The sequence below is a fragment of the Hippocampus bargibanti genome, linkage group LG04 (assembly GCF_051943395.1).
Source record: "Hippocampus bargibanti isolate YZ-2025 linkage group LG04, ASM5194339v1, whole genome shotgun sequence".
NCBI classification, from domain to species: domain Eukaryota; kingdom Metazoa; phylum Chordata; class Actinopteri; order Syngnathiformes; family Syngnathidae; genus Hippocampus; species Hippocampus bargibanti.
The window spans coordinates 28,859,653-28,879,947 of NC_142737.1; the positions used below are offsets into that span (position 1 = coordinate 28,859,653).

At 42.7% G+C, this 20,295-nt stretch overlaps 1 protein-coding gene across 2 annotated transcripts in view; it reads right to left on the minus strand.

The window, feature by feature from the left end:
* adgrd2 (adhesion G protein-coupled receptor D2) overlaps positions 1-20,295 on the minus strand; it is a 68,448-nt gene that overhangs the window by 8,440 nt on the left and 39,713 nt on the right. For both annotated transcript variants that reach the window (XM_088995030.1, XM_088995029.1), the window contains exons 10-20: positions 12,066-12,200; positions 11,616-11,724; positions 10,870-10,975; positions 10,736-10,791; positions 10,438-10,564; positions 9,953-10,056; positions 9,604-9,706; positions 8,537-8,690; positions 4,124-4,257; positions 3,462-3,577; positions 1,992-2,112 (exon numbers count right to left, since the gene is read on the minus strand). In XM_088995030.1, coding sequence (XP_088851156.1) covers positions 1,992-2,112; positions 3,462-3,577; positions 4,124-4,257; positions 8,537-8,690; positions 9,604-9,706; positions 9,953-10,056; positions 10,438-10,564; positions 10,736-10,791; positions 10,870-10,975; positions 11,616-11,724; positions 12,066-12,200 — 1,265 coding nt within the window. The remainder of the gene's footprint in view (positions 1-1,991; positions 2,113-3,461; positions 3,578-4,123; positions 4,258-8,536; positions 8,691-9,603; positions 9,707-9,952; positions 10,057-10,437; positions 10,565-10,735; positions 10,792-10,869; positions 10,976-11,615; positions 11,725-12,065; positions 12,201-20,295) is intronic.

A 20,295-nucleotide genomic window follows, 5' to 3' on the forward strand; every position in this document is an offset into this window, starting at 1 on the left:
GGCGGATTGGATGCTACTTAAATTGCCGAAAACTAAGACTCAGAGGGGATTGAGGCTTTTTCGTTTCCAGTCTATACTTATGGCACAACCTTCTGTTAAATGTTCATCAATACCACTTTCTTTCCATTTAAAAAACTCATCTTAAGACATGTTCTATTCTTTGGTTTTTGATGGACCCTGAGACTTGAAAATAAGCTGACAGCAATATTTTCTGGTGTGTACTATATTTGTGTTCATATGAATTGATTGATGAATCGATTGATTAATGAACGGACTTTTTGGATTATTCGAGGAATGAATGCAGCGATTTATTAGTCTATACGAAAACTATTGATAGAATGTGTATATTGTCTATTTTATAGAACATTGCATCTTTGTGCGCAGCACTGTGTTGAAGCAATGTTTTTTTTTATTGTTATTATGTGACATTCATAAAGTTGAGGATAAGTAGGAGAAAGTACGTCACTAGCCTGGGAACAGACCCTGGGATGCTGGGATGAAGTAGTTGGGGCATTTGTGAATATGCAGGTCCACAATTCTATCCATTATTATTTTACATTAAGAAATAGATGACAAATACGAAATAAATTAGTCATCATATAATTGCTCTTTTTTTAGTAGAGTAATTATTGCTACTAAAAATGGATGGTGACAGTAGTAAAGATGCTTTTATATATATATATATATATATATATATATATATATATATATATATATATATATATATATATATATATATATATATATATATATATATATATATATATATACAGTATATATACAGTATATATACATACGTACATACATACATACATACATACCTACGTACGTACGTACATACATACATACATACATACATACATACATACATACATACATACATACATACATACATACATACATACATACATATCTTAAATATCATAATATTGCCTTTAATACTTTGCAGAACATATTAGTGGTGATATAATTTATGTTTTTTTGGGGGGTGTATGACTCTGTTTTGGTCCAAGTAAAATACAGACTGGTTTAGCAACAACCTCCTACCGACATGAGGAAGAACTCCTACTGTCTTGTTGCAGGATCTCACCCGGACACATGCTGTAAATCTAAATTAACAAGCAGCTCTCTGGGGGTCATGTAGGGGCTAGCTTTTGATTAATTAAAGATCAGAGGAGGGTAGACGGGTAGTTGAGGTAAGAAAAAGAAACGAGCAAAGACAGAGGGAGACTGTGCAAAGTAAAACCAAAAGAGGAGTATTGAAAAAAAATAAGAGAAAGGAAGTGGTTGCTATGTAATCAGGGGAGGAGAGCTATAAAGGTAGATATGATATTAGCAGACTAGAGTCTCCCAGAAACATATGCATTATGCACATCAAGTACTTGCAGTGATAAGATCGAGGTGTTCTCACAGTCAAATTTACCACACTCTTTTTATACCCAAATAAGCGAGCACTTGCATGTCCTCAATGCAAATATAAATTTAATATGTAAACATTGATTGTTTTGATGTAACGTAGGGTACATGAGCTGCACCAAAAAAGTGATGTAGATCAAATGGTGACTGTGGTTCAAATAAAACTGCAGCTACCCCTGTCGCCTTCCCACCTGTCCTCGACCTTTGTGAGGATAAAGTGGATCAGAAAACGGATGGATGGATACATTTGTTGCATATATTTGGTTCCAAACGAAATATAGAGTGTATCTAATATGGTGCCGATAGTTGGGAATTTTTGCTTCTGTCTGTGCTGGGCCTTCGTCTCTAAACCCTATAAATAGCAAATGATCACTGTGTTGATAATGTCGGCCATAAACCGCCAGGATGAGAGAATCACCAAGATATTTAAAGTAATATTAGGAACAATGCGCCTTTCAGTCAATAGTGTCCTGTAAATCGCAAATAATGCACATGGCAAACTATATTTATAATTCGATAGAAAGGCACCAGTTTTCAATTTTCAGATTGAAGAACAAATCAAAGGCAAAACTTACTTGGAAGGCATTGAGAGCACTGAAGATATATGCAATTACAACAGACAGGTGGACCAATACTCCGCACAGCCAGGTCAAGCCCAGGACGGGCAGGAGAATGAGAACAGGTCGAGTCACAGCCCTGCAAATGCGGGAGAATGTGCACTCATCGTCGAATGAATTTTTATCCATGATATTTGTTGACTATTCATCCAAAGTAAGTATAGATCCCAAGTCCAAATGTTTCAAGGTATGTGAAAATTTGGTGTTTTTTCGATTTTTTTTCAGAGGGCTGTGGGGGGTTGAAATATCACTTTAACAAACACTCCAAATTTTCACTGAACATTCCCCCCCCCCCCGTTTTTCAACAATCCTAGAGTTTATACAATCCCCTAACCTTTTTTAGGGATGCTTCAAAAAGTGTTTCTTTTGTTCAAAGCACAATTGTTGTTGTGCCGCTGCACCTGGGGAAGATTGAGTTTTTAGAGTAGTGCTGTATCTGCAAGGACAAAGCCAAAACTCACTTTACTCTCTTTTATGTTAAAAAAATGTTTCCATCTCCGGAGAGCGCATAAGACTCGTGCCGGCACAGATTTTTAGCCTGTTTGTGAAGAGGAGACACAATAATAGTGGTGTTGGCGTCGTGGTATGTTTCATGTTGAGCTGAAGGTCGTTTGGCTGAATGGGAGATCAGAATATAATGTACCCACACACATTAGACTTAGCAATATGTCCTGTGTTGTTGGCAAAATAATAATTGGGGTTATATGCTGGGCTCCAGGTAGGCTTAATCAATTGTTCCACATTAAACCTGTCGAAGCATGCCTTGCTATCCTAAAGTGTTGCCACAAACAATACAAAATGTAAAGCATTCATCGGAACAAATGATGCTATAAAACATATCAACACTATGATTGCTCCGATGGGTGGGGGCCCGTGGGGGCTCCGATGGGTGGGGGCCCGTCATTAAACTCATATAGTACATAAAAACATAAAAAGAGGAAACACTGATTGGGGGAAAAAACAGTTTACTTGTAGTTTATGTTGTTTATCTTGATTTATTGATTTGCAAAGAATGAGCTTCTGAAACATGTATTGTGTCTGCATCCAGAGTTCTTCATTAACTCCATATGAAATATATCAGTACCGTTCAGTCACATCTGACAATCAGTTGACCTTTCTCCTCACTGTCTCCTCACTCATAACCTCGAGTTAAGAAACTGTTCGTGTGTAAATGGTTAGTGTAAATAATATGGTGTGCGTTAAGCGTCGCACTAAGAGTATATTGTACTGGGACCAGGTGTTAAACTGATAAGCCCAAACAACTCCCACAGAAGACTCCCGAACCAAAGCTCTTAATCTCTCCTCTGTCTCTATTGAACATAGTTTGCTGGAAAAACAACGAAACACATTTGTTTTTATCTGTGTAAGAGTTTGTGTTGCGTTGGAAGAAAGGTAAGGAAATGTTATGCATTTTCTATTTAAGCTTACCATGTGAGGTCAAAGGTCTGCATTTTTGATGCTGAGCTTGGACTGAGCATCTTTGCGCGACGACGGGCACTGGACACAGTCACCATGACAACCCGACACAACACAACTGAATTGACCTGCATGTGGAGGACAGCATCAACATTGTTTTAAACAAAGTGGCCGCACATTTCCACTTGGCCTCGGGTTCACGCCGAGAGACATGAGAAGATGTCCCCTCGGCATGAATACTTCCAACATAAGTAGCCTTTTTTGGCTTTTGAGAAAGAACAAGTTTTTGATTTTAATTAGTCACTAAAACGATTTTGCAGGGAGGGGTCAAAGGCAGATAATCTTCACAATGACCGCCATATGTCAAAACGACAGCTCTCCTTCATGGAATACTAATGACAACGCTTCAAAATCATTTCTAAATGCTCTGACACAATTTAAACACACACACACACGCACACAAACACACACACGCACACGCACGCACACACACACACACACACACACACACACACACACACACACACACACACACACACACACACACACACACACACACACACACGCAGACACACACACACACACACACACACACACACACACACACACACACACACACACACCAGCACAGATAAATACACATTCATGCTTCAGGATGAAATGGCATCACATACCGCTAAAACAAATATCACGGGTCCCACAAAAGACCAGATTGTGCCAGTCTTCAGATTGAGCCAGCAGTGTCCATCAGCCTTGTACTCATTCACTGTCACTGCCAGTGTTACAACAACTATTAGAACAGGTAGTCCTGAAAAACAATTGAATCATAGTGCATTAAGAACGGTGGTGGAGGTACAATAAAAAATGCAACACATTGAAAGACATATTTACAGAACAGTGACTGCTTTGGAATCTCATGATCAGACTATTTAGTCTATTCTTCATCGCCAAGCCTATTTTGTCTAACGGCCACCACATCTGCATGGAGAGCTGCAGGAAACATCTCGATATTGTTTTTTGCTTATTCACATTCTGTTCTCTGCTCCTTGTACAATATAACACATGGTGACACAATTGGAGACGTGAACATGGACAGCTGCATGATGTTTGACAAATGCTACAGACTAGGTTTAAGGTTAAAACACAACAATACATCTTCTTAATTTCAACAAAGCATGATGAATTTTGACGCAATGCTACTTCGTATTGAATACATAATGTTAATGACAATGTGCGTGTGTTTGTGTCTGTGCATGAGTGTTAGCCGTGTGTAATACTCTCAAGTTGTGATGTACAAATCCGCTAAATTACACTGCCACCTCCACTATCCTTCATGTGCAACCAAGAGTTTCGCAGTAATCCTCTGACTGTCTTGAATGATAAAGTTCCTCACACTCTTGTTGGTCAAACATCAAAATGACACAGAAGAAAACACTTTACAGGACTTGTCGTGGAAAGTGTGGATAAAGTTGACCTGATCAGGGCCCAGGATGTCATGCTGTCATGGTTTGCAAGGTGGTCATGGTGGTGGATCCCCAAAAAGCAGGCAGGAGGGAGCCGCAGGGTGTAATTGACAAATTGTATGAAATAAAGTCAGCCGGAACAAAATCTGACAGGGTGAAGCAAACACATACAATGACCCGACAACGAATGGTCGTGCCGGGAGTCCTTTTAACTGCCACTGCGCTACCCGTTGGTCGCCAACCAGATAGTGACACAAACTCCTGGAGTATCCACACAAACGCCACAATGTTTGTCTTTTATAGTTTCTGGGGTAACGTGCCTTTTCAAAATTCAACGGCCCTTTTCTGTTCCTGCCTGACTGTTCCCAGTGCTGGACACCTGTCTTTATAAGCTGTGCCCATTGCCAGTTTGCGAGGAAGACAGTATCAATCATGCTGTCATTGCGTCCCCTTGAAAATATGACTGCAGGAGAAGCAAGAAGAAGCTGTGCCTTAATGCACGTATCTGCTGCCAAAGGCCCTCCACATGCTCCACATGCTCAGAGTGACCACAACAATTCAGCACTCAACCCTGGCTGAACTTGCAATGTTTATTTTTTTAATGATGGATTTGATACAGCACAGAGCTTCTCGTTCTACTTTTTACTGGGATAGAATGTGAAAATTCATAGACATTTTATCCGACTCCAATAAATTATCTTAGGGACGAGAGCAAACACTGAGTGAATTTGTGTAAATGTTAGGGAGATGAAAACAAATCAATTGGGAAAGATTGGTTTTGATTTTAATGACGTAAGCGCAATGAAGCTAACCCAATCAAATCACTTCTGTTTAAATATGTTTTCATATATACTCAAATATGTTTCTTTAAATATAGCTTCATCAACTCGCCGTATTGTACATATGAGGAGTCCACCTGACATCAGCCTTATCTATCAAGCTTTATTGGTCTCACAATGACAAAATTCCCATTTCACAGCAGCAATCATGAAAGGAAGAGGAAAATAAAAAGTAATAGAAGAACAAAATACAGGAGCTGCTTTAAAGGCAGCCACTCTTGGGGTACCATCTTGAAGTCAAAATGCAATGACATGACACAAAACACACAGAAAGTCATTCAATCTTAAGCACACTTTTCTGCACTCTGTTGTATTGTATCAGAATCAGAATACCTTTATTCGTCCCACAATGGGGAAATTTGCAGTCCACAGCAGCAATTGAAAAGGGATGGGGTGGGGGTGGGGGTGAAAGGATAGAAAACAAGATATTCTAAGCATACCAAAATAAAAATGTCAACTGTATACTGTGCAAATGTAAATGTGCAAAACCGTTCCATAAGAAAAAAAAAAAACTGTACATAGTGCAGAATCAAGAAATGCATTTTGATATATTGCAACAAACCATATTTACAAGTGTCCAGTTTTTTCCCTTTTTTTCACATGTGATCATTGAGAATTGTGAAGCCTGACAGCAGTCGGTAGGAACGAGCAGCAGTACCTCTCCTTCTTGCAGCGCGGGTGTAATAGTCTCTGGCTAAAGGAGCTACCCAGTGCTGTCAGGGTGTGCAGGAGGGGGTGGGAGGGGCTGTCCATCATATCTTTTAGTTTAGCTAGCGTTCGTCTGTTGCCCACCTCCTCCAGAGTCCAGCGAGCAGCCCACGACAGAACTGGCCTGATTGACAAGGCTCTCCAGTCTTTTTCTGTCCCGGGTGGTGATGCTGCCTGACCAGCAGACAATGCCATAGTGGATGGCTGATGCCACCACAGAGTCATACAAAGTCTTTAGGAGTGACCCCTGAACATCCGTGTTTGTTGTCCAGTCCAGTTTATTGTTGAGAGTAACACCCAGGTACTTGTAGGAGGTCACCCTCACAATGTCCGAACCCTGGATGTTCAATGGTGCAGGTGAGGATTGTTTCCTGCAGAAGTCCACCACCAGCTCCTTGGTTTTCCCAGTGTTGATCTGGAGGTGATTCTGCTGGCACCAGTCCACAAAGTCCTTTGTCAGTCCCCTGTACTCCCTATCGTCTCCCTCTGTAATGAGCCCGACAATAGCTGAGTCGTCAGAGAACTTTTGAAGGTGGCAGGTTGGGGTGTTGTAGTTGAAGTCCGAGGTGTGTAGAGGAATGGAGCCAGGACTGTTCCCTGCGGCGCTCCGGTGCTGCAGAGAAGCCTGTCCGACTCACAGTTCTTTACCCTCACGTACTGTGGCCTGTTTGTGAGGTAATCTGTAATCCAGGATGTGAGGTGATGGTCGACTCCGGCATGCCGCAGCTTGTCCCCCAGTAGATTTGGCTGGATGGTGTTGAAGGCACTGGAGAAATCGAAGAACGTGATCCTCACAGTGCTCCCAGCATTCTCCAGGTGCAGCAACGCCGTATGGAGGAGGTAGATGATGGCATCCTCCACACCGATGCTGGGCTGGTAGGCAAACTGTAGCGGGTCCAGCGATGAGCTTGCCAGCGGTCGCAGGTGGGCGAGGACGAGTCTCTCCAGCGTCTTCATCAGGTGAGACGTCAGTGCCACCGGTCTGTAGCTGTTGAGCTTCTTTGGGTTGGCAATCTTGGGCACTGGGACCAGGCATGACGTTTTTCACAGCTGTGGAACTCTGCCCAGCTTCAGGCTCAGGTTGAACAAGTGCTGGACAATGTCACACAGCTGGTCGGAGCAGGTCTTGAGGAGTCGGGAACTGATGTCATCCGGACCTGCTGCCTTCCTCACCTGCATCCTCCTCAGTTGGTTCCTCACCTGCACAGTTGTGACAGACAGGCAGGAACCAGGAGGCAGAGTGGCGGCTGAGGGTGTGGCAACGGTTGGGAGGGCAGTTGTTGCTTGTGGAAAGCTGGTCGTGAGAGGGGGCAGGGAGGGTAAGGCCACAGTGAGAGTTGGTGCAGGTGCAGCTACAGGTGAAGTTGACGGTGGGCCGGGGGCGACAGGCGTCGTGTCAAACCGATTGAAAAAGCGGTTGAGTTCATCTGCCCAGTCCTTGTGTTTTTCGTTCAATGTCACTGGGCTTTTGTGGCCTGAGATGTTTTTCAGGCCCTTCCAGCACTGTATGCAGCAGTTATAGATGAAAGAGGAGGTGATCAAAGTGTCCTTTTCACGAGTGAACATCATGGTGAAAATGTCCACACGTCTGTTCCAAGCTTAGTTTTGAAAAAAACACGGGAAAATTTCGTCTTCTATCAGCCTGCCATGCATCTTTTTGGAAGGAGAGGAAAGAGGAGCATCCACAGAAAAGCCACACAGGCCCACGGAGAACATATAAACTCCACATTGGAAGGCTGGACCCACAAACTCTGCATTATGACATAGACACACCAACAAATCAACTCCTGAGCTAGCACATTTCCCCCCTAATTTTAATAACATGTTCATATTGAAACAATACTTCTTAAACCCTCAATGAGTACTGCAGTTGCTGAAAAGGAACCTTGGTAATTTCGATTGTCCACACAATGTCCTCTTTCTTTTCATTTTTATCTGTAGTGAGCAAAAACATTATTTATTTATTTATTTATTTATTTATTTAGTTAGTTAGTTAGTTAGTTAGTTATGTAATCATTTATTTTTATGCTGAGTGGGTTGATGTACAGTAAGATATGATATTTAAATATGTGCTTACCCCAGCCAATGATGTAGTATAATTTCATTCTGCGGTCTTCACTGATGTTGACAGACACTACTTTGCTCCACAAAAGCAATCCTTCAACCAGCATCCAGGAAAAAGAGGCCATGAAGAAGAGATGGAGCAGTGCGGTCACCACAAAACAGGCACTCTGCAGGAATCAAAATGTAGACAAATGTTAATGTCAACAACAAATTTTATTTATTACAAATTTATTTAATCAAAACTTTGTTCTTAATCTGTTATTTTCCTGTGATAGCATTCTTGTCGGCTAAGTCAAAAAGTTCCATCATAGACAATAAATGAACCAACACACTTACTTTATTTCTACATTTCTACATTACATTATACACTATATTTTACCTCATCACAACCACTTGCTCCGGCTGTCATGGTAACGGAAGCCATACTTGACATTCGCCTCGCTGGCAATAGCTCGTTTTCTGAAGACATGACTGCCTCTTCAAAATTGGTATGTTTTAGCTAGACTTCCTTGAAAATGTGGGTAAAGCATGTGATTTTTGAAATTGACGTTTATTATTGTGAGAAAAGAATACCACAGACATGTTATCAAATCACTGGAGAACTGTTGTGAATTGTAATGATTTTATAATGTCCAAATTGTCTCCCTTAAATTGAATCAGACCAAAAAGAGTATCTGTGATTGATATGAAGACCATGTACTGTCAGGATTAAAGTGCGTTGTCGTGTCCTTACACTTTCACATAGAGTAACTCTGACAAATGTGCTGATTACACCCATGGGTTTGGCTACTTTATATTTCGTGCTCAGCTAACATTCTGTATGAATTGAAAATGGAATTCTCCATTTACCTCATCACTTCAAAGAAACGATCAGATTGCGCCACATACTTTTGTGCTTCCCAGTTACTGCAATCAGTCTGAGATGATTTAATTCATCTGGTAAAACTCATTTGTATGACATCCTGATTTTCATCTTCCTTACAAGCATCATTTCCTTTGTGCATGCTTGCTTCTTTTTCAACCAACTTTGAATAGTCTTCAATTGCTGTTAACTTTGTGCAACTATTCCTAGATTCTCACCTCATTGGCAGATGCCCAGTCACTGCACATTAACAGCAACTCGGCAATGCTGAGCGCAACAATCAGGTTCTTATGGACAGTGGTACGGTCCGATTTAGGAACTCTATATAAAGGCAAACAAATGAATGAATGATGAATATTAGTTTGAGGTTATCAGCAGAATATTACATTATCATCATGGATCTCTTCGTACGTACTATTAGAATGTTCAGTATTTCAAAAGGAAATTCTCTGAAGCTCTTCAACACACCTGACCATTTTTTCCCGGATGCGAATCTCGCTGGGGTTTTTGAAATGCTTTTGAACCTCTGCACTTTAAAGGCTGTGCTCTATGATATTTGTGACTCACCCCACAGCAATGAAGAGGATGAAGGTGAAGAGGAGGCCACACAGAGACACTCCACAGCCAATGAACGTCAACACCTGCAAAGCTTTTTTGTTTTCTGGGCTCGGCTAAAGCACACACGCAAACACACACACGTACATGCACACACACATTCTCGCACACACACACACGCACACACACACACACACACACACACACACACACACACACACACACACACACACACACACACACACACACACACACACACACACACACACACACACATGCACTTGAACACACGCACACACACACACACACACACACACACACACGCACACGCACACACGCACAAGCACACCCACACATACACGCACACAAACACGCACGGACACACGCACGCACACAAAAACACCCCTCACACACACACACAATACATAATAAACCTATGAGCTGTAAATAAACATTGATAAAAACTGGAAAAAATGTCTGAACAGAGTGAAGGTTACCTGGGCTTCATAGACCTGGAGTAGCAATGCAAAATTTGTGGTGTGATTACAGTAGCACACAGTGTAGCCATATTGTTTGGAAACGACCTCACACCCTTTGGTATTCCACCACCCACCAGCCTCTGGACTAGACAGACAGGTATATGCATTTATCAAAACCCATGGAGGAATGAGGAAGAAGGGGAATATTCAAATCATCTGAACGCTTTGGGCGCATCGTCATTGTTTTGATGTTACAGTAAGATAACTTTGGTATTTGAAAGCATTCCCAAAATGTTTTGTATCAAATTGTTCTTACGTGATCTTAAAATCCCAGAAGGCGCACACTGGATCAAATACGGCACCAGCTGTGTTCTATGACATATATAGAGTCAATACAATAAATGCTCTGATTGAAAGGAGAATTGGACTCAAATGTGTTTTTCTATTCACCTGTATTTTGTGTCGGAGTTGAAAGCGGACCGCTGTACTGACATGCTGATTGTCTCCCAGCACTGTTGTGGATATGACGGAGGAGCCCAAAATGGTACCTAAATATCTAAAGTGGATACATTCATTTTACAACTCCCAATAATGTGACAATGTTTGCAAATAATTACATTTAATTCCTGCCAGATAAAGTAATACATAGTTCATGAATAAAATATCATGTATAGCACAAGTGTCAAAGTCAAGGCATGGGGGGCAAATGTGGCCCGCTAAATCATTTTATTCGGCCCGCGAAAGCAAATCCAACTTGTGAAATTCCATGATGCTTTCTAAAGTCCAAACCAAAATTTGAAATTGTCCCATGTACATCACAAAACAATCATTATTTTTACTTTGATATGAAAATAAATGATTCATTAATTTTTCGGTGCGTTCTTTGCGTAATATGTTGAACATTCTAATGGCGTCCCCAAATTCATAATGGCACCCGAGAGGAAACTGTAACTTGTGAAATTTACAATGATTCTGCATATGAGTTTTACATCCTTTCTGTGCAGCAATGCCATGTCGCTGTTGTTAAAGTATTGCATTGTCCGCAACTCTTGTTATTAAAATCTACTAAAGCAGATTATTAGCAGTTTATATATTGAAATAGCAAGACAAAACTACAATGTTGACAGCTCAAATGAGGACTGTGTAAGAAAAGAAAACTGTTAAATGTGCTGTATTCTTGTAGTATAGCTAGTTACCTTTGGCTGCCATCTGTGACAGTCGGAACCATGCTAATGTTTCCTTCCGGGTTAAAAAGAGGCCGCAGGGATCCATACCACGTGTTAACCAGGGTGAGTTTATGGAACCCTGTACATTAGCCATAAAACAGGGTAAAAAGGCTTTCACCAGACTGATAAATAAAACAATACTGAGGAATTGTTCTTTTTTTTAAGTTGTTGAAAAAACTGAAGTATGTGCCTTCATCTACATTTCACTGTGTGACCTTGGTAGGAGAATGAATATGATATGGTACAACCTATTCTCACGTCTGTTCGTACTCAATGCATTTGCGGGTATGACTGAATGTGTCTGATTTGCAAACCAAGTGGTGTGTCTTTATTATGACAAATATTGTACGTCTGAATGGGCAATTGACTTAATTGAATGGAAGTCAAAGGAATTGATTAGCTCATTGGGTGTTAATATACCTTTGTTCAGGAGATCCTGGATCTTTTGATGGGGGACTGAAATACAGTCAGAATAAGAGTGTTTCTCAACCTCAGGACCACAGAAACTTGTTACTTTGGGCGATTCCTGAAGCCACTGCTGCTGTACGGCTAATTCTGTAAGAGCAGAGCAAAGCAGAGGCTGTATTATGGAAAACTGTTGTCATTGAAGTCAATTTGTCAGGTGTCTGTACTTGTGTCATGCGCCATCCTTAAAAAAAAAAAAACAGTCGAAACCACACAATTGTGGACTAGTCAACAATACAAGCGTAATTTAAGTAAATTAAGGAGAGAAACAATTTTGTGTCCCAAAATAGGCAATTTGATGGATTTCACAGCCTCCACTTGTTTTATTTTTTAAAAGAGTTTGACGGCTTTTAGTGCAATAATTGAATCAGTCACCAATTTCTGATTGGATTACATTGATTTGCCTGGATACGACAAGTAAAACTCTTAATCCACAGTATCTCAATGAGCAATGAATGCAAGAAAACGTAGCGTATTTTAGGGGTTGTGACAATGTTTGTAAAAGGTTGCGCGCGTTTGCAAAATGTTGCATAGATGTTCACAGTTTTTTGTTGTCTAAAACAGTATTTCCAAGTCTCCGTATAACGATTAAAAATGCCTGCAAACACCTATGCAACCTTCTACAAACCTTGAAGTGAAAACACTACTGTAAAAATGTACCTTTCGCAAGCATTCAGTGTTCAGTAAAATATCATTTTAACCAATCTTTACAATCTAGGGTTCATTAAAATCATGCTGCAAATCGCTAATACATATTTTTTTATGTTACTGGAAAGAGCCATACACATGCACACGCACGCACACAAACGCACACGCACGCACAGCACACACACACACACTCTCTTGGCAGTCCATCGAAGTCGAGGATGACGTCGCTTCCATTGCTTTGTGGGGTATTGGACAGTGGTTATTGGCGCTGGCGGCGATGCCACTGTAGGTGACTATGAAGCCCGATTCTGGAGCCACAAATCCTGCCACATTCAGGACATGTGAGGCCAGGACCGGGCTGGCGAGGCGGTACTGAAGCAGCACAAAGGTGTCTTTGCTCGTGCCGCACGATCCTCCTCTGGGTGCGCTTGTCTTCAAGTTGTGTCACCCCTTCGTGGCATAAGGAGCGCCACAGTGGCCTGTTCGCTGCAGCAGACTCCAGATCGCTGGGCTTGATGTTGCAGTTCTTTAGAGTCTGTTTAAGCTGGTCTTTGTATCGCAGCTTAGGACCACCAGGGTTCCTCTTCGCTGACAAGAGTTGTCCATAAAGCACCTGTCGAGGCAAGCGGCAGCTAGGCATCCGGATGACATGTCCAACCCACCGAAGTTGCCTCTTTGCCAGTATGGCCTCGATACTGGTGGAGGCAGTGCGTTGAAGGATGTCGGTGTGTGGAACACGATCCTGCCAGGTGATGCCAAGGATTCGTTGGAGGCACCTGATGTGGAATGCATCAAGGCGTCTCACATGGCGTCGATAGACGGTCCAGGCTTCTGCGCCATATAGCAGCGTGGACACACACACTGCTTGGTAGACTGCGACTTTTGTTGGAGTTCTTAAGTGGTTGTTTTCGAACACACGAGTACGCAATCTGCCAAAAGCTTTGGAGGCTTGATGGATGCGGGCCTGGACGTCATCATCAATTAGACAGGAGGGTGTTAGAATGCTGCCGAGGTAGCTGAATTGTTGGACAACCTTGAGGGGTGTGCCACTGAGGGTGAACGCTGGGGTTGGAGAACTCTCTTTTGCCATGACCTCCGTTTTGGTTACATTGATCACGAGACCGAGTGATCGGTAGACGGAGGACATGGTATCAAGGGCATTTTGCATGGCAGCTGGGCTGTGGGCCAGCAGAGCACAATCATCTGCATACTGTAGCTCGTGGATGCCGCTGATCAGGGTCTTGGTCTTGGCCTGTAGGCGTCTGATGTTAAACAGGTTACCATCCAGGCGGAATTGGATTTGTACGCCGCCACCTTCCTGGATGGACTTATGGAAGAGGAGCGTAGCTGCCATCAGGAACAGGTTGAATATAGCAGGGGCCAGTACACAGCCCTGCTTCACCCCGACTTCCACAGGGAACGGGGAAGATTGCTGGCCACCAACAAGTACAGTTGCTTGCATGCCGCTGTGGAACTGTTTTAGGATGCCAAGAAATTTGGAGGGGACGCCAAATTTCTGCAGTATGGTCCAGAGAATGTCACGGTTAACTGTGTCAAATGCCTTTGTAAGGTCAATGAAGGTGATATAGAGGTCCTTATTTTGTTCCTTGCATTTCTCCTGAACTTGGCGCGCAGCGAAGATCATGTCCAGAGTGCTTCGATCCTTCCTGAAGCCGCATTGTGTCTCTGGGAGGATGTCTTCGGTAATGTGCGATGTAAGACGGAACAGCATTACTTTTGCAAGAATCTTGCCAGCAACAGAAAGTAGGGAGATGCCACGGCTGTTGCCACAGACTGACTTGTCCCCCTTCCTTTTGTAAATGGTGACAATGTTGCTGTCTTTCCATTCCTGAGGAAGTGTCCCGTTTTGCCAGATGTTGCAGATGAGGTGGTAAAGCTTCCGTGTCAGGAGATAACCGCCGCTCTTGAAGACCTCAGCTGGAAGTCCATCAGGGCCAGGGCTTTTGTTGTTTTTAAGGCTCCGGATTGCAGAGAGGACCTCTGTGAACTGAGGAGGTTCATCAAGGGAGGGAACTGTTGGAAGCTCTGGGAGGGAGTCAAGGACAGATGTGTCTGAAGGGTTTACTTGGTTGAGCAGGGAGTCAAAGTGCTCTGCCCAGCGCTCAAGTATTAGCTGTTTGTCCTTCAGTAGTACAGAACCGTCTGCAGATTTAACTGGGACAATGTGTTGTCTTCGTGGGCCGTGCAGGGATTTTACAGCATCATAGAAGGCGTGTGTGTTGTTGTTGTCTGCATGCCTCTGGATTTCTTGGGCCTTGCTGAGCCACCACTTGTTCTCCATCATCCTCAGCTGTTTCTGTGTTTCACCACGGATGGCCTTGTAGTGAGAGAGGAGAAGTGGAGAATGAGGGTTGGAGAGAAGTGTGGTATGGGCTTTGCGCTTGGCTTCCAGAAGCTCCTGTATGGCAGCTGAGCTGTTATCGAACCAGTCTTGATGACGTTTCTGAGTGAAGCCGATGGTCTCAGAGGCAGCTTGATGAATTGTTGTCCTCAATTTTTTCCACCTGCTTTCAACATCAAGGTCACCGTTACTGGTGTCGTTGTCCAGGCTGGCAAGTCCCTCTGCCAGCTTGTGGCGGTAGCTGGCTGCACATTCTGGGGACTCCAGGGCTCTGGTGTTAAGACGCCTTTGGGGCTGCTGTTTCTTATGAGGAGGTCGAATTCTCAGCTTGAGCCTGGACTTGATCAGTCGATGATCAGTCCAGCATTCAGCCCCACGCATGGCCCGCGTGATGCAGACATCATTTTGGTCTCGTTGCCTTGTGATGATGTAGTCCAGTAAGTGCCAATGTTTGGACCTGGGGTGCATCCATGATGTGATGTATTTCTTTTTCAGCTGAAAGATGGTGTTAGTTACAATCAACTGATGCTCAGAGCACAGAGTGAGGAGTCGGAGGCCATTGCTGTTTATTTTCCCCGTCCCGTGCCTTCCGATTACTTGTTTCCAGAGCCTGGCATCAGTACCTACTCGGGCATTGAAGTCACCCATCAGAACAAGTTTATCAGAGGCAGGGATTTTGGATATGGTAGCATCCAGGGACTCGTAGAAGGCATCTTTGGTGTTATCGTCAGCATCCAAGGTGGGAGCATAGGCGCTGATTAAAGTTGCGAAGCGACCTTTTACCAGGGGAATACGCCAGGTCATAAGCCGTTCACTGATGCCTTGGGGGGACTCGGGGATGTTACTGAGTAAGCTGCTTTTCACAGCAAAGCCAACTCCATGGAGTCTTCGCTCATTCTCTGGGAGACCCTTCCAGAAGAAGGTGTAACCTTCACCAACTTCTGTGAGTGAATCCTCGCCTGAGAACCGAGTCTCACTGAGTGCGCCAATATCGATGTTGTACCTCCTTAGCTCATGTGCGATGAGGGCAGTTCGTCTTCGAGGTCTCTCCATCCCGTCTCGAGCATCGAGGAGGGTGCGAACATTCCAGGAAGCCAGGTTCATAGTCATGGGTTTGATTATATTTCGTTTTCGACCGCAGAGGGGGGATGCCTTGGTGGCTGCGGTGGGCCACCCAGGTGTGGTGGAACAAGCAATGTTTAGGTCACCTTTTCTAGACCCTTCCCCTATAAGGGGTGAGCAGTGCGGACCCTGAATAGGGCTGCTCAGACGCACAGGATGCTGCCGAAGGATAATGTTGCCCTGTGACCCTGCCAGGAGTACAAGACTCCAGCCGACATAGCTCTCGGGGTCACGGAGACGCGCAAAGTGCCTCACCACGATAAGGTGGTGATCCCAGTCGAGGCACACACACACACACACACACACACACACACACACACACACACAAAAATGCGTGGACGCACACACAGAAACACACATGCGCAGATATGCATACACACACACACAAACACACGCACGCACACACACACACACACACACACATACAATGCGTGGACGCACACACATGTGCAAACATGCGCAGACATGCCTGCACACACACACACATACGCACACACACATGACCATACATACACAAACATTGCATGCACGACGAGCAACAGCCGGAGTGCCCGAACATAAATGAAACCTAAAAACAAAACACACAAATCTGTTTTCCCTCAATTTCCTCCTCTCACCGTACGGACCAATCTGCTGGCACTTGGTCGATTTCAATCGACTTAGCATTTGCCACTTTCTGCGCATGAGTGGTCATCCAGTCATCTGATTGGCTGCCCTCTATGTCAATCAATTAGAGGGATTGATGATAGGTTGATGCGGTTTGTTCTGTGTATTCAGAAACGTTTGAATGGAAGTGCCATCAGCGAGGCGTTTTGGTTGTTGTGTGAAAGCCCGGGAGCCCCATTAAAGCAGTCACAGAGCCTCATGCGGCGCACGAGCCTCAGGTTGGCCACACCTGATCTTGAGGCTCAATTAGGAACAGCAAATTAGTATGAGTAATTGATTGAATGAGTCTCCCAATTTTCTAAAATTAAATCAACAAAAGGAGGAAAGTTGACTCTGAGCGTCAGTGGTTCAAGAATTGGTGGAAATTGGAGTGTTTATTCACTAAAATACCTAATAACAAAGTATGCCTCATTTGTAAAGTGACAGTCGCTATTTTTAAAAACTACAATTACCAATCAAAACATGCTGACGTATATGACAAGATCACATGAAATGAACGCAGAGAGAAATTGAAAACTCTTGAAGTTACGTTAATCTCACAGCAGCAATATTTTACAAGTGCTCAAGAGTCAAATGAAAATGCGATAAAGGCTCGTAATCAGGTAGCAACACCGATCACAAAGCATTGAAACCTTTTTCTGTAAAACTGTAAATATTAAGCTGGGCGGGCGGCCCGGTAGTCAAGTGGTTAGCATGCTGACTTAACAGTGCAGTGGTTGTGGGTTCAAGTTCTGGTCCTACCTCCTAGTGTGGAGTGTGCATGTTCTCCCCGGGTCTGCATGAGTTTTCTCCAGGTCCTCCGGTTTCCTCCCATATTCCAAAAACATGCATGGCAAGCTAATTGAACACTCGAAATTTTCCCCTAGGTGTCAATGGGAGAGCAAATGGTTGTTTGTCTCTGTATTCCCTGTGATTGGCTGGCAACCAATTTTGGCTGTCCCCCACCTACTGCCCAAAGACTGCTGCAATAGGCTCCCCGCCCTCATACCCTCGTCAGCGTGAGCATGAAGCATTCAGAAAGGTGAATGAATTACACTGCCATGGTGAGATATTTTTTTTTCAATTAGCACCCGAGTACAATTACTTCTGTTCAACTGTCACAAAAAGGTTAGTGTTAAAAAAAGTGAACTTAAGGGAATATTCAATTTCAATGTTTAATGTTGATTCAATTTTTATATGATTGTTTCAAATGAACCAAAAACACATGGTTAGAATAGCTGTAATTAAATTAAGAGCAAATGTGAAACACAGAATGGCTCGCTGCAAAGTATTTAAATTAATTACTGTTACGTGGATGTGTAAAGAACGTCTGCCAAGGTAGCCCAGGTACATTTTTAACACACCAAATCTGGCCTCCTTTGCAAAACGTTTGGACAGCCTGTGTTAAAGTATACTATATTCCAAAGTATCTTAACATGTACCTGAGCTAAACTTGTTGGCATAGTTTAAGTGTTCTATTTTACTCATAACAAAAAAAAAGTAAAAAAAGACCTTTGTCAATGATTCGCAGCGCAACTTAACTCAACTGTATTTATAGAGCACTTTAAAAACAGACAATCTGCATACAAAGTGTACATTGTGTGTTTCATGCTACAGTGTTCCATTTAATGTATCATTCTTCCGAATGTAACTGTCATGACAATATTGCAACCTTTGCATCTAATGGCAAAGACATCACATTGAATTAAAAATAAAAAACTAATAAAATACAGTAAAGTCTCGTTATATCGATATTCAAGGGAGTCCGAAAAAATATCGATATAACCGGGACTATCGATATATCCGATCCTGCACCGAACTGTATTAAACAAAAGCCGCCAAAAGAGGGCACCCAAGCGCCATATAAGAAACGGAGCTGGCCATTAGCTCCCTTTTTTTTGGGGTGAGAGATGTTCCCCCAATGTTGCCTCAAAATGGCACATATAATTCTTTAATGATTGTAAACATGTATGCTTTAATCTTCAGAACTACAGTGTATTTGAAACATATTCATAACTGGATGTGTAACAAGAAAGCATATTATCCGAATCTGAAGCCATTGTTTGGATTCACAAGCAATGCAAGACGTCTTGGCGTGAAGTCATTTTTATTTGCATTTGAATAAAAAGTGACATCGGCTGTCCTTTAATACACAGTATGGAATGTTAATAATTTTCAAAATCATCGCGCTTCAGCAGACAAAACAAGAAACATTGTTGCAAAAAATGATTGCATTCATATACAGTACAGTGGGCATGTACATAACACAACAGGGAAACTGCAACGCTTACATCTTACTGTATTATGTATACAATTTAAAAAAGTCATCAATCTTCTTCTGCTTCCCATTTTTATCTTTTAACACAAACACTTCAATCTCGTCTGCTACACACGAGCGAGCGTCTGAAAATGAAAATGGCTCTGCTACACGGGTGCTGGGCACGTAACCAAGTCACCTGACCAAGTCGACCAATGTCGCGACTGATGGCGTGACACGTAACCAAGACACGTGACCAAGTTGACCAATGGCGCGACCGATGGCGTGTCACGTAACAAGACACGTGACCAAGTTGACCAATGGCGCGACGGATATATCGATATAAACAACAAAAATGGCCGGCGGGGGATGAAAAGGAGCACCGTAATAACCGGATTATCGTAATAACCGGGTATCGTACTAAACGGTACTAATTATACATAAAAAGACTAGAAATGTGCAAGGGAAATGAAAATAGTATCGTAATAAGCGGTACTATCGATATAACCGATATCGATATAACGAGACTTTACTGTAGTTGCAGTATTTTGTCCCTCAAAACTAATTGCAGAAAGACAGTGCTAAAACATAGATAAAGTTTTCTGTGTAGTTCTCTCTCTTGTTTCTATTTATAATTGTATTTTATTTATTGCATTCTATTTGTGATTGTAATTTAGTTATTATAGTACATATGCTTGTCTGTGACGGTAAGGCGCTTTAAATGTAATGTATTATTATTATTATTATTATTATTATTATTATTATTATTATTATTATTATTATTATTATTGCAGTCATGTTTCTGGCGGGTGGCCCGGTTTTCTGTGTAGTTCTCTCTCTTGTTTCTAGTTATAATTGTTTTTATTTATTGCATTCTATTTGTGATTGTAGTTTAGTTATTATAGTACATATGGTTATCTGTGACTGTAAGGCGCTTAAGTTGTAATGTATTATTATTGTTATTATAGTCATGCTTCTGGTGGGTGGCCCGGTAGTCAAGTGGTTAGCACACCGGCTTCACAGGGCAGAAGTCGCCGGTTCACGTCCTGCTCCGGCCTCCCTGTATGGAGTATTCATGTTCTCCCCAGGCCCGTGTGGGTTTTCTCCGGGTCCTCCGGTTTCCTCCCACATTCCAAAAACATGCAAGGCAG